The following is a 14,919-nucleotide window of genomic DNA, read 5'->3' on the forward strand; positions in this document are numbered from 1 at the left end:
CATATACCGTCAATGGCTCCTGCAAAACGAGAATGAGGATGAAAGGGGGGAGGGGAGCGATAGGGGGGAGTACCAGGACGTACGGAGTACCAGAGCGGATGAGAGATGAGCTTTATTAATGTCACCGAGCGAGCGTTTTGCCGAGTGTAATATACGAAAGTACAGTCGTCTGTAAACAATTTTGTCATTTTTCCACGTGCGTAAGACTGAACGCGACGCGACTAATGAACGAGCACGTTAACGATATTAATTCCGACGAATAAAAGCCTTTTATTATTCGTGCCCTATGAAAAAAGGAAAAAATATCGCTAACAAAATCAAGATGACGAATAATACAATTTGTGCATATATTATACAACATGTACATTGCACATGTATTATATAACAGAGGAATATTTTTCTTTCTATTATTTTTAATATCTTATCTCTTAAAATAAAATAAACATGCGTGACATAATTTTCATCACTCCTCTCTTTTCGATTAATTTCAAACATAATTTCAAACAATGTTAGTGAACTTTGAATCATAAATAACAAAAATAATCGAGAACAACTGTGTTTGTATTTAATTATTTCTTCAAATGCTCTCCTCTCTGAAATGATAAACGCACGACGATTTAATCCGTAAATAAATTATGAGTAACCATTTGTATGTGTTATCAATTCTCTCTCTTTCTCTCTCTCTCTCTCTCTCCTAATAATTAATAATTGAATATTAAATCTGTACTTGTATCGCTTTTGTAATAATTAATTTTCAATCATTTTTGTTACACATTATTTGTACAATATTTGCTTATTTATATAATATTGTTTTACTATATTACATATACCTAATATCATGCCTTTATTTATTATATAATATTCTATTTTATTTTACATGTATATCTTTATATATATATTTTTTGCACTAATATAACATTAATATTAGTTTAATTGTTTTAAAAGACATAAGAGTTAAATGTGTTGATTATTATATTATTTCTTAGGACAACTTGAGCTTACCAAACAATGCGCAGCAGCGGAGTTTTAAACTGCATTATAAACTGCGTTGAACCTGTAAAATACAAATAAATCCAAATTATATTACGTTTAAGATAATCAATATTTACAAGGAAAACTATCACACGCATCGAATTATTTGCCTTTGAGGAATATTCAGTAAAATTATTAAATAATTAAAATCACGAAATAATTTCCAAAAAAGTGTTAAACAAAACTATTATATAAATTCCAAAAAAGAGGATTAACGAAATTATATAATTTTGGAGAGAGATCTCCTGCCTAAACAAAATTTTTTATAAACGTTCTTATATTCCCTCTTTTATTTAAGTTATCTAAATAAATCATCGGTGGAAGATCACCGCGTTAAATACGCAGGAATAAACGTTCAATACCGCAAATATAAATCAAATAACATGATATAATATATGCATACATAATAAATTTTACTCACCCTGTGGTTGCTCCGCCGTCGCCCGATGCCTCCTAGGCCCTCCTCCTCCTCTCAGGTTAGATTAGGTCGCATTTGCACACTCACTCGCGGAAACGCGAGTTAATTATCCCGTGCGAAATTACCACGATTATCGGGCAATACGACTCTCGCACGACACTCCCGACGAATAATGCCGTTAATCGCGCGCGACGTACACTTTATTGAGGAAGGACATCAGGCGTCGAGCAGATCGCGCATGAATAAAACGCAATCTACTCGACGCCCGTGGCGAATTGACGGAGCAGAAGATTCTCGGACGATCGGGGCGTTCTAACGGGGATACAAACGCGAAATTTATGTCACGCTTTCGACAAACACATTAATTACAAATACGCTTACTAACTGAACGCGTCGCGACGCCGCTGGGCTCGGGAATCGATCCGCTTCGTGATCACGCTTCGCGTTCCGCCAAGGGCCGAGTGCCGAGCCGAGAGAGATTCGAACGTCGACAACTTCACACCGACGCGACGGCGACGCCGCGCGAAGGCACTACGCGAGTCGAGTCGGCAGCCAGTTCGAGGCGCGAACGAACCGTTTGAAAAAACTTCGCACGATCCGCGATTTTATTACGTTACTACGTCACGTAGTCACGCGCGCGCCAACGACTCACGCAGTACCTACTAGATAGACGTACGCGGCGCGAGGGGGACGCGCAGATCATTCCCGAGTCGACGAGGCGCGAGGCGCGAGGTGCGCGACGATCCCGCGAGAAACGGTCGTCGGCCGGTAAGTATTCAGTCACGAGACGTTGAGTTGGTTCCTTCCGCTTCTCCCCTCGCCGCGATTCCCGCGGATGAACCGCGCGACGACGATTCGACCAGAGCCACGAAAGTCTCTGCAGCGAGTCGTCCAAATGGCGGGAATCGGGCGGGAGCTGCGTGATGGGCGAGCAACGCGACGCGAGACGGTTAGTGGAGAACGATTCATATCTTTCTGAGACTCGCGGCACTAATCGCGGCACATTTCGCGGTGTAGAAACACTGCACGGGGAGCGAGTCGCTCTGCTACGTGCCGCTTCGAGCGTCGAGAGGGGAATGGAATATGGAGAATGGACAGGGCGGCGCGCGGGGGTTGCGTGACGCGGCGTACGGTGGCACACCAACGCAAAACCGAGCGCCGAGCGGCAACCGCCTCGTCATCCGCGCCCCGCGCCGCGGCCGCCCCGCTAGTAATATTTCCGTAGTGCACAACGCGGAAATAACGTTACGCTGCATATTTTGTGCCTTAGATTTCAACGGACCATCATCGGAGTAATGTTATCTCCGAATCGTCTTGTGCTTCGGTTTCGTGGACTCGTCAGCGTCGCTTCGAACGCCGACTTGGAAAGAGCTCTTATTGGATTTCAGGTAAGTATTTCCAATACTTTCAAAATCTCGCTCGCGATCGAGCGCATTAATTAATAGATGTCGAAGACGATGAATTCGCGAAGCGAAGCACACAATGTGCGACGATAGTCTCATCGAGATTAATTGGAAGAGTATGTAGCATTAATAATAAACGGTGTGCATTGAAAAAAAGTACTTTAGAAAAGAGAAGGCAAATTTTTATATGTACGATTATATTTATTGTGTATAATTCAGAGTTCACTATTAAAGTTTGATTAGAGAAGAAACGCCAGAAATATATAATTAGCTGGCATGTTTATTTATTTTAAAAATAAAAATTTATTTATTTCAAAAGAAAGAGCTGAATTTGTTTAGAAAATATATGTAATGTGATATACAGACAGAGTGTCCAATAATTGTACGATACTTTAATAATGTATTCTGGATTAGAGAAAATTCTAAATAAAAAAACGTGATTTTACTAAATCAAGAAAATTAAATCGTTGTGAAAGATTTATCTTATTCTCTTATGTATTAATTCATACAAATTTTATTTCTTTCGGAATAGAAAATTGGAGAGAGAAAAACAGTAATAATAATAAATTAATTTTCACAATTTTTTTTATAGAAACAAATAAATTTTAATTTTTAAGAAAATGTTACAATATTTTTTAAGTAAAGTAATTAACAAAATATTATATAATTTATTTTATGTAAGATTTAAACTTATTGTTGGCTATCATTTAATCGATATCAATACCTAGTACTTAAACATGAAAAAGTACCCTACCCGTTTGTACACTTAGCAGTACTCAGTTTACTTAATTTTTTATACTATGTTGAAATTGAAATTTTAACAATATAAGCATTTTATTTTCTTTTCTAAGCCTTGAACAACATTGAAAAAAATTTTCATAACTAAAGATCAAAAAATCAATGAGTAAGGAGACATTTTTCATGCTGGGGTCTTTTAGACCCCTCATGTCATTTACGAGATTCTTGAGAGGTGTGGTATTTAAAGGTTAAATCGCTACGAAAAATTTATCTTACCTTTTTATAATGTATTAAACTCGCACAAATTTATTTCTTTTGAAATAGAAAATATTGGGGAGGGAAAAACAGTAATAATATAATAAATTAATTTCCGCAAATTTTTTCCGATAAAAATAGAAATAGATATACTTTAATTTTTATGAAAAACGTCATAATATTTTCTAAGTCAAGAAATTAACAAAAGATTAAATAATGTATTTTACATAAGATTTAAACTTAGCTATCGATATCAACTGAATACCCAGTATTTAAACGTAAGAAAATAAAAAATCAGCTAAGCGGTAAAAATTTATATCGTCTATAAAATCTATTGCTGATGATGATAGATCGATATTCATGTACCTAAATATAATTATGGATTTAAGAGTTTAACTTACGTGATATTATCCTTAATTATTTAGAACTCAGAAACTGTTGCGATAACTTTCTGAACATGATCGTTAAGATTTGCAATTAATAATTGCAAAATTTTATCGCATTTCTTGACTTAGAATTTTTTATTTTAATTGCAAAAGAATATGATGTGTGTTAAAATATTGTTGACACACAGTGGTTAGACATTTTATATATAGAATATGGATAATAATAGATAATGTATTTAATATATGTGAGCGAGAGTATAATGCATAGCGTTATCTGCGGAAGAGCGAACTCTGCGTTTTCATATGGAGTAATTGTATTCATTTTCTACCAATTTTACGGCAACGCTTGCACGGTGAAATATAATTTCCGCACAGTCGTAACAGATGTTCTATACACGTCAAGAATAAAACAATCATTTGAGATGAGATTCTCCTCGTTAGTCGGGCTATGTTTTGCCGAAACGTCAGTAGGTAAATTTGGACAAATTTGCTCGGAACGTCGCTCCCGTAGGAAATAAGATCATTCCGCTCTCTCTCGGTGGATGGAAAACGGGGACAAGGGAAAGGGAGTAAGGAGGAGCTCCCAACGATAAATTAAATTCGCTTTTAAAGAGCACCACTTTTCCGCTGGAAACGCTCATTAGTGCTGATTGTAAGGCAGCTCGTTCACGTTCTGCGGGCGCATTCTACACACGTCGCTATGCAGTTTGCCAATAGCGATGCGGTCTCGTCTCGAAAACCGACGAAAATCAATCCGCGTCTCGATCTCACGTAACAAACGAACTGAATTAAACGAGCGAGGATCGTATTTACCACAGCCGAACGCTTTAGATATATTTTTTGTAGTAACAAATGATATCGCGATAAGGTAACGAGATAAATTGGAGCGAATAAATTGCATAATACTCGAATAACCGCTAAAATCAACGGGGGTAACACAACGCAATTAATTTTTCCAATGTATAATTATCGGCGGTGGCTATTACCACCTCTTTTACGAGCGTGTCGGACGCGTGTTTATCTAATTACCTCGATTGCAGCCTTATTGTATCGCTGACGGTAGGGCGAATTAAGTCAATCAACGCAATCCAAGGACTGAATGCGAATCGATAAACGTGTAATTAGGCCGTTTCTGATGACGATCGCGCACGGTAAAAAAAATACAGATTCGAGCCTACAACTAGACTAAAACGACTGGGAGGGATGTTGCTGATCATGAATCGCGGGGTGCACTGGCTGGGCAGTATAATTATCGTGTAAACCACGTCGCGAGCGCATAATGCGCTCTCGTATTATTGCCGCTCATTGTGAATTACCCGCGCGCGCGAACTCTGCCACTCTCGTGTATGCTCTTGTATGGACGATGATAATGATGCGAACAACGCGGCAAGCGGAGAAAGACGGACGGTACTGTCGGTTGGAAATAGTTTCGACGCTCGTTGAATGAATCGGGCCGCGAATCACTAAGCGAACAATTTATGCGTCGGCGTTATCGGCCGGACGAGGGAGAAACACCTGTTCGTTAACTCATTCGACGACGGAGTCGTCGACGACGACGACGACGACGACGACGACGACGACGACGACGACGACGACGACGACGACAGTGGCGACGACGACAACGACGACGACGACCACGACCACGACGACAGTGGCGACGACGACAACGACAGAGTGTTCGCTTTCCAAGGCAAACCGCCCACGATTTACCATTCATCTGGAAATTAGTCCCGTCTGTCGTAGACACCGGGCCGGGACGTCTATCGACAGACCGCGCGCGCGACTCGAATAATTCGTCCCTCTGCAATTGAGCATGGAGTGATATTTATAGCCGTGTTAGCTATGTTTATATACAAATCTAAGGGTAGAGAAAATCATGGATCTTCTCTTTCGGATTCTCTTGAATCCGCGCGCTCGAGAATACGGGCGCCCTCCAAATAGTCCAAATATAGTCGACCAAGCAGTTAGTCACGGTTGTAAGTGTCCAAGTTAACAGCGTGGCTGCTCGACTTCGCGCATTTCGAGATTTATGCGTCTAAAGACGTACACGTGGAAGATCTACGCGTTTAGATGAGACGCTCGTGGCGAAATCTCGTGGAAACAGAGTCTGAGGAATCTCTCCACGGTTCTTCTAATCTCAACGAATGCCTCATATCAAATTATGATTACGTAATGCTTCGCATAATTTACGCGTTCAACTCAACGGCGAACAGCATAAGGCACCGCAAAGCCGTCTACTGTCTCTCTCTTTCTCACGGTGCCCCGAGGAGATCTCATGGTGAAATGCCGCGAGTAAATTTACTACGCCCCATATTAGACACGAGCGTGATACAAACTCCCGGGAACAGCCCGCGAGAATTTCCAACAATTTCGCTCACGCTCACGAACGCTTGCGATCGCGCGAAATTCCTTTGCATTCCAATCAAAACGGATTAACGCGCATCCTAATCGCTTAATTGTTCATAAATAACTGCATATGAGCGATATGTCACAAAAACGGTACAAGCCCGATTTTGAAATATCATGAATGTTGGCAAAGCTCAAATATAACTATAGCACGATATAAGCATTACTTTCAAAACAATTCTATGCGCACACATGTTTAAAACATCCAAGAGAGAGATTTATACATCTATAATAACGATTAGCTGCAGAAATGTAGTGTGTCATTCAGATTGTAGTAGGGTATCGAATATTTTACAATTATACATATAACAGAGAGATAAAGATGGCTAAGTTTATTAAATTGCTAATAACGGGTAAAAGTAATTAATGTCTCGATTTCTGTCCAAAACATATTTTAAATACAGTTTATTTTTTCTACCAGCTTTTTCCAAAATAGAGCAGGCTTGAACTTTTAAATTTTCAACCGTGAAAAATATTGCAAATTACTTACGATTTATGACCTTTTTAAGAGAGCTAAAATAATTTTTTCAGATACATCACGCGCGACGAAGCGTAAATGTGTACGAATAATAAATTCAATACACATTTACGAATTTACGAAGTTAATATTTATGAAATACTAAAATACATAAAATGCTCTATATATGTGTACTTGTGCAAAGATCTTAAAAATGTCGAACGTTCAAATTCACTATCATCCCACATCATTTATTTATAAATTTACGAAGTTAATATTTATAAAATATTAAAAAACATAAAATACTCTGTACCTCAAAAATGTCGGACGTTCAAATTCAGTATCATCCCGCGTATTGTTCTGTCATTTATACGTAGGTGACAATGTCCTTCAAATTGACAAAGCGATTCACATGAAATTCGCGCATCTAAACGGTTCTCTCTCTCTCTCTCTCTCTCTCTCTCTCTCTCTTTCTCTCTCATCGTGAATATGTGGAAATTGTCCTCTTACCTTGCAATGGGTGCAGTTGTGGATGACGGAGTACGGCTGGGCGCAATCGTAGCGCTGCAGTACCTCCTCGAATTCGCAATGCAGCCTCGCGGCCAGGGCATCAACTTGCAACAGCTTGTCCAAGACATTATTGCACTCATCGTTGCCTTCTAGCACATTCTCTAGCACGCCGAGCGGACCGCCCGGCGCCAGGGCGTTGAACACCGCGTGCTCGCAGCAGTGCCGTAGACGCAGCCGACGCAGCAGATCGGTATTCCTCGTTTTCTTATTCTTTTGACAGATGATCTTCTTGTGCGATTCCTCGAGATATAAAAGGCACTGTTCCTTCTCCTCCTTCTTTTCAGCGGTGCTATATTTATCACCATGTCGACTGCCGCTATCGCCTCCGTCCTCGACCCCCCTATTTATCTCCATATTGTAGGTCTTCATTATCCCGGAAGCGTTTTCACATGGATTCGGGCAGTACTCGGGTATTTCCCGTGCTCCACAGCTACCCTGAAGATCGGTCGGCGCTGGTCCCGCCAGATCGCAAGCCGACAGCCAGGGATTTATCATGTTCACCTCCCAAGTGTATTCGTTGTAGGGGTGCCGCTGCTCGGAATTCTCTTGATCCGACTGTTCCTGTTGCTCCTCTTTCTTCTGTTGCTGCTGCTGCTGTTGCTGGTGATGACGATGACGCTCGCTATCGGTATTGTGATCGGTATCGCTACCCTGAACGTATTGTTGCGAATGCTGGTATTGGTGCTCGATGACTGTCGACGACGAGAACAACGATGGGTCTGGCGGCGTGGCATTACCTCGGTGCGCGGGATTCTTGGCGTGCGCGAAGGTCGGGTTCTGCGCGAAAGTCGAGGCGAGGTGACCTGAGGGACTGCTCGAGCACAGGAGGGGCCACGCCAGAAGATACAACACGAACAGCAGCAGCCTGTAATAGCTTCTGCGTATACGCGGCTTGTCCCCCGTTCCTCTTGCTTTTTCTCCTTCGCCTCTTCCTTTTCTCCTAGTGATTGGCTTTTGGAACCAGGCAGTGTTATCGGTACGTCTCCTCTCGCTACATCTTTCTCCCTTTCTTCGTGCTTGCCCGTCGAACACCTCGTCCATTGTCGGGTACCCGCAATCATAGTCATCGACGCGTTCGCGATCCTTCTTCCCGTCAAACGAAGAGGATTGCGATGCCCACTGATCACTCTTGAATACACCACGAATACTCGCATCCATCTCGGTGCGGATGTAGTCCTCGCGAGGCGCGTTTTCGTTCGCGTTTTCATGTTCGTATTCGTCACCCGGACGACGCGGATTATTCGAAACACTAACACGCGCGTTGTCATCGTTTTCATCTTCCTCGTATTCGTCACGGATCTCCTCGGACCCACCGTGGATTCTCTTACGCTCGCAATGCGTTTGTCCTTCGTTGTCATCGTCGTCGTCACCGTCGTTTTCTTTATCGTCGTCGTCGTCTCTGTCATCGTTATAGGCAGTGTAAGCATGCACGTCGACGAAAGAAACGGCCGAGGTAGCCACATCGGGCCCGTCCTCGGAGATCGCTCCGCTCCCTCGTCTTCTTCGTGACCTTCTTCTTGCTCTTCGAGCGAATCGCGGGGCCCGTCGTCGTCGCGGCGACGAACGATCAGCGCGAAGAATGCGTGTCCGCGCGCGCAACGCGTCGCTATCATTATCATCCTCGTCCTCGTGATCGTCCTCTTGGCGATCACGTGTGCGCGCGCGCACCTCGCCGCGCGAAGCGAAATCGCGAGAGATGCGAAAGGCAGTGGCAGTTCCGGCTTTCTCGTCAGGTCCATGCCCGGCCTCGTAGTGTCGGGCTTCGTGATGGTGTTGCGCGGCGGATACGCTACCGTCGTCGACGACGCGATCGCGAATCGACTTGGGGAATGGCCTGGACGACGTGTACGAATGACACGCGGCGCGGTCAGACCGTACGCACTCCACGAACGAGATCGATGACAACGACGACGACGACGATAACCAGAGCTGCTGCTCCTTCTCCTCTTTCTGTTCCCTTCTCTTCCCCTTTCTCCATTTTTTCGACGTAGGTGGTCCCGTGAGTTCGAACGGGTCGAGCCGCATGGGCGCGACGGGATAATCGGGGACGCTAACGTCCCCGACGTCCTGCCGTCGTCGTCGCGCTCCTCTTCGTCGACGTTCCTCGGCGCGCACGTTCGTAGCCGTACGACGCGACGTGCTTCGCCTTTCTCCAGCAAAACCGACCGATCTTCTCGCTGCCGCTGCCTCCTTTTCCTCCGTATCGCGCACGCCGGTTGATGACAAAAAAGATGACTCGTGATGGACTCGTTGCGTAGATGATCCGTGTCGCAGCCGGGCTGCTGCAGGAGGCCCCGCATCGCTGCCACCAAATCTGAGGCCCGCCTCTCGGCACGCGCTCTGTTCCCCGACACTCGACTCTTCGTGCTCCCGGAACGCCGTACGCGGAGCGACCCGTGACGCTGCTGCTGCGGCTGCTGCTGCTGCTACAGCTGCTACCGTTATTTCCGGTACGTTTGCTGTGACATGACGCCAGCAACGCTGCGCAACGTGACCGTTCAGGCGATTCCGCTTCCGAATGTTTCCTCGAAGATATATCGGAGATATTCTTCCGCCACTCGATAACTCGCGCCAGATTTTCCTCACTCTCCCTCTCCACTGTGCAGCGATACACGTCAACGCCTTCCTGGACGGGTGATCGAACCTCGACGTATCTTTGCTCTCGACCGGAACGCTCTTCTCTCGTTTCCGTTTCTCTTCTCGTTCGCGTCCCTCGTCGTCGCGATGACGGGCAAACTCGCGCCACGATAACCCGCGTCGTCGTCCACCCCGTCGCTCTGTCGGCGAGCGACCACTCGCCGGGGTGTCCCCGCTGTTCGATGATGTCAGCCCCGCTCGTGCGTATCCCGGACCAGTCGCCCAGGTGCCTGCCTGAGCGGTCCGGGTTGGCGGGGCCCTTAGAAGTTCCCCTGGACCAGCGTACCACGGCCGACCGAGACGGCGGCGACTGCAATAGTCGCGGCTGCTGCGGTGGTTGCGGCGACGACGGCAATACCGGCAAGGAGCTCTCTCGACGGCGACAGCAACAACGGCAACGCAACGCGTTCGTAATAATCCACCACCTCCGCTTTCGTTTCTTCCTCCTGCCGCGCCACCTGCACCTCTTGCACCACCTCGTGTCTCTCGTCGGCCTGGCGGTGCCTTCTCTCCCTGATGCTGCTGCTGCTGGTGCTGTTGCTGTCCCCGCTGTGCCAGGTGTTGTGCACCACTTCCGAGTGAGCGCGACGACGCCGGCGGCGGCGGCAGTTCTCGACGCGCGCGACGACGTTGCGTGTATCGAGGACAACCTGATGCGAAAGCACCTGAACAACACCCGCTTCGTCGTCGTCGTAGTCCCCCTGCCGAGGCTCGCGAGCTCCCAGTGCGGGGCACCGAGGTTCATGCTGCATCCTGAACGCCCGGCTACGTACCCTCCTCCTCCTCCTTCTCTTTCTCCTCTTCCTCCTTCTCCTTGCACCCTTTGCTGCTGCCTGTCGTTGCCGATGATCACGGCCGGTGGTGGCACGACAATACGCACCACCACGACGATAACGACGACGACGACGACGACGACGACGACGACGGCGGCGGCGATAGCGGTGACGATGACGCGGACGACAGCGGCAATCTGTTCAGAAATCGCCGCACCCGAGATCTCATGGACGCATCCCGAGGTCACTGTATGTCGGTAACCGATCAACCAACTCGACCCGAACGTCACTAATACAGAGATACAAAGAAGGCGCACTCACTCGAATCGCGTCGGAATCGCGACGACGGGAGATGAACACACGGCGATTCGAACTCGACACAGCAACATTGATGTCACAGTGATTCTTCAGCGGTGGTTCCTGGGCGAGAGAGGGAGAAAGAGTGAAGGTTATGGCGTTTCACCACTCAAACCACACCATCGCCACCGCCACTCTCGCGTTCGCCTATACCCAGAAGACGGGATGACCAAATTAATTACGCGTACAGAGGATTTACGCGAAAAACCGGAGGGCGCACTTTTTCTCTCTCTCTCTCTTTCTCTCTTTTTTTCTCTCACGGTTCTCGATTACGTTTCCGAAGGAGGGCGAGAAAGACGACGATGACGAAATATCACGGCGATGACGATGAGTATGGGCAGACACCAGCGGGTATCTCGCGGTCGCGACGAAGAAGGAACGTACGAAGGGGCATTATTAGGATTAGGACATCGTCGTCATAGCGAGGATTGCCGCGACGCTGGAGGTACGCGCTGGAGGCCGCTCCGTGCTGGCGGTGGTGCTCGGGACCCTGCTGCTGCTGCTGCTGCTGCTGCTGGCACCACCGTCGTCGCATCGGCGCATTGTCACCCCCGTGTGTGCAGCCTTGTCGCGGCGCTCCTCTGCGCCCGACGATTCCACTCTCGGATCTCGGCGATGGACGGCGGCACGCGCCACCGAAGAATAACGCTTCGCTCGGACGGATCCTAGTCGAAAAGCTCGTAACGTGGTGACGACGATGATGATAAAATCGGAATTAACATCCACTCGTCGCGTTGCGGGAAAAATTCTTCTTGTTCTCGGTGAACTGTGGGATCTATCCTACGCTCTGCTCACGACGTTGTCTTTATCAATTCTATTTTTCCGATAGGTTCTCTTTGGAATATCGTTACCTACTTAGGAGATTATTTCGTTTTTCTTTCCTTTTTCTCGCATCTCTTTAACGCGCTTGTAATACCAATATGCACACGTGCGACAATCTAGCACATGCACGGGGAAGGAAAAGGCGATGTTCTATGTATGTACGCGTAAGCACGTTCCTCCTCATCAGCGCGATCGTTGTCGGGATTACTGATCTATATTGGTAATTGATACATTTGTTATATAACATTTGCCTCTCTCTCTCTTTCTCTGGGATGCAATACCATTGCTTCGCGCGCGGGGGGCCCCAATCCTCCGTTAGCTATTTATTCTCCACTCCACTCGCTTGATGCGCTTCGACGATCGTAATCCACGATCGCAAATATCGGGTACGTCGATCGCGGACGGACGTTCACGAGGGGAGGAGGCGAGGGAATGAAGATGAGAGAAAAGAGACGGGTAGGGGGTGTTGTTCGCGCGACACGAACGACGGCTTCGAAAGGGTTACGGCGAATCCACTCTGTTCGCGCCCCCCCGAACGGGGGAGGGTTAGACCCGCGGCGGGTGCGTCGGGTTGCGCGGCGACACGACGCGGATCCGATGTATCCGGATTGTTACACCGAGGTGAAAGTAGGTGTGCTTTCCCCTTTATATCTCTATCTCGGCTCTAAAGGACGGCGAAGGCGACGGAGGTGGCGGAGACGGCGGTGACGGTAACGGCGGCGACGGCGACGACGGTCGTACGTCGGAACGGGCCCGGCGACGTAGGAAGGGACGACAGGGAGCACAGTGGGCGAGCGCACCAGACTCTTTAATAGTAGGACACACACACACACACAACATGTACACACCACTCTTCGCTCGCTCGTTCGCTCGCTTGCCCGCTCGCGCGGTCGAGCGCGCGCGCGCGCGTTTTGACACGACGTACGAAGAAGAAGAGGAAAGAAGAAACACCGCGGAAGCGCGATCCGCGCCGACACCAGGCACTGCGCGCTAGCTCGTTATCGGCTAGCTCCTGTACTACACGGACGTACCCGAGGATCCCTCTTGGAGAGACTCGTCGCAAAACTTCGGGGGAGAGCGCCCTCTCTCTCGCGCGGATCGTGTCCCTCCGTGTCGCGCTGTTTAGCGCGCGCGCGCATCACGCACCCTTTCGCCGTCCACCCCTTCCATCACGCTCCCTTCTCCGTTCTTTCGCCAACCCCCGACAACCCCCGGTACCTACTCTTTGTGTCCTCTACTCTGCCTCCCGTTCTCCATCCGCGTCTCTTTCCTGCCTGTCCATTCTCTCTGTCTTCCTTCTCCTCTCTTTGAAACCCCATCGACCCCTTCTATCGAGAACTTGCATCCGCTCTCTCTTTCTCTTTCCCTATCACCCTTGTCCCCGCGGGAAGAGATTTGTAGGGCGGATTCTTTCTCCTCGCGGAAGTCGCGCCACCTGCGTCCTCGTTCTCGCGCCCCGTGGCAACGCGATTCCCTTTTCTCGACGGGAGCACCGACAACGTTAATGGGACACGTTGTCCAACGAACGTCCGATCTCCCGATCTTCATGATCGTCGTCGCAATATGCAACATCCAATGTATCTGGATTTCTGTGTCTCGTGCCCGTGAATGTTAATGACGACAACGTGATGGGCGTCATCGAGCGCAAGCCGCCATCTTCGTTCTCGCGCCGCTCCCCGTCCGGGGACGGCGGCTTCGAGCGTTTCCATCCCCCCATGCGATCGTTCCCCTTCGCGTCCCCATACCCTGCATCCCTCATCAACCCTTCGTCCATACAGCCGCGATCCTTCTCGCTCATCCCCTTTCGCTCGCCTCTTCCTCATCTTCCTTCGCCCCCTTCTCTCTTCTTTCTCCTACAATCTCCGTCTCTCTCACACCTCGAGCCGCATTAACCATTTCTCTCCCTTCCTGTCCATGTCGCTCCCTCCCCTCTGTTTTCTTCTTTCAGCCACCGCCTACCCCTGACGCATACGGCGTTACACACACGGTTTCCGACGTTGCTACCTTCCCTGTTCGTTTTCTCTGATCCCCGAGTTTCATCCCCGCGGAGAGCTCTCCGCCAGCCTACTCCGTTTTCTTCTCTCTAACTTCCTCGTCGTCCCTCCTCCTTCTCATCCTTCTTCTTCTCGTCGCCGCTACCCTGCTGGTTCGCTCACCACCCGCCCCTCCACCCTTCTCAATACCGACGAACGAGGCGCTCGCCGAAAAAAAGAGAGAAGCGAAGCCGGCCCAAGTACGATCCTCGGCTCTCTTGCGCGCGTGGCGCAGTATGGATTTGTGCTCGTTCCGAGATTCGAGCGACCATCCGAACGACCCGAATATATCGACGGTGGCGGCAGCGGCGGCGGCGGCCACGGCCGCGCGCCGCGGCGCGCGTTATATACGCTTCGACTTCGATCGGCGTCGAGGTCGAGAGGCCGAGCCGAACCCGAGAGGGCGAGAAAGAAAGGGAGGAACAGAGAGAGGGAGAGAGAGAGAGGGAGATGGAGAAAGAGAGCCCGCGAGAGATCGGACCGCGCACGGTCTGAGCTGACTTCGCAATCGTCTGGTCTCGGCTTCCGATTATGAGGAGCGATGGATGCACCATCATTCTTCGTGGGGCTCTCGAACAGTAGAGACCACTCTCTTATTCTAGGAAACGCTAGACTCGAGAAGATTCTTGCGG

General features: G+C 48.2%; 1 protein-coding gene across 1 annotated transcript; it reads right to left on the minus strand.

Annotated features, from left to right (window-relative positions):
- Positions 1-1,036: 1,036 nt before the first annotated feature.
- On the minus strand, positions 1,037-11,967 carry LOC112455069. The gene is made up of 5 exons (XM_025016770.1): positions 11,817-11,967; positions 10,968-11,364; positions 10,589-10,851; positions 7,606-10,124; positions 1,037-1,054 (listed from the first exon to the last, which is right to left on the minus strand). Exons 1-5 carry the CDS (start codon positions 11,965-11,967, stop codon positions 1,037-1,039), a joined length of 3,348 nt encoding a protein of 1,115 aa, XP_024872538.1.
- Positions 11,968-14,919: the final 2,952 nt, after the last annotated feature.

The sequence above is a fragment of the Temnothorax curvispinosus genome, unplaced genomic scaffold (genome assembly GCF_003070985.1).
Source record: "Temnothorax curvispinosus isolate PA1 unplaced genomic scaffold, ASM307098v1 QBEX01005771.1, whole genome shotgun sequence".
Taxonomy (NCBI): domain Eukaryota; kingdom Metazoa; phylum Arthropoda; class Insecta; order Hymenoptera; family Formicidae; genus Temnothorax; species Temnothorax curvispinosus.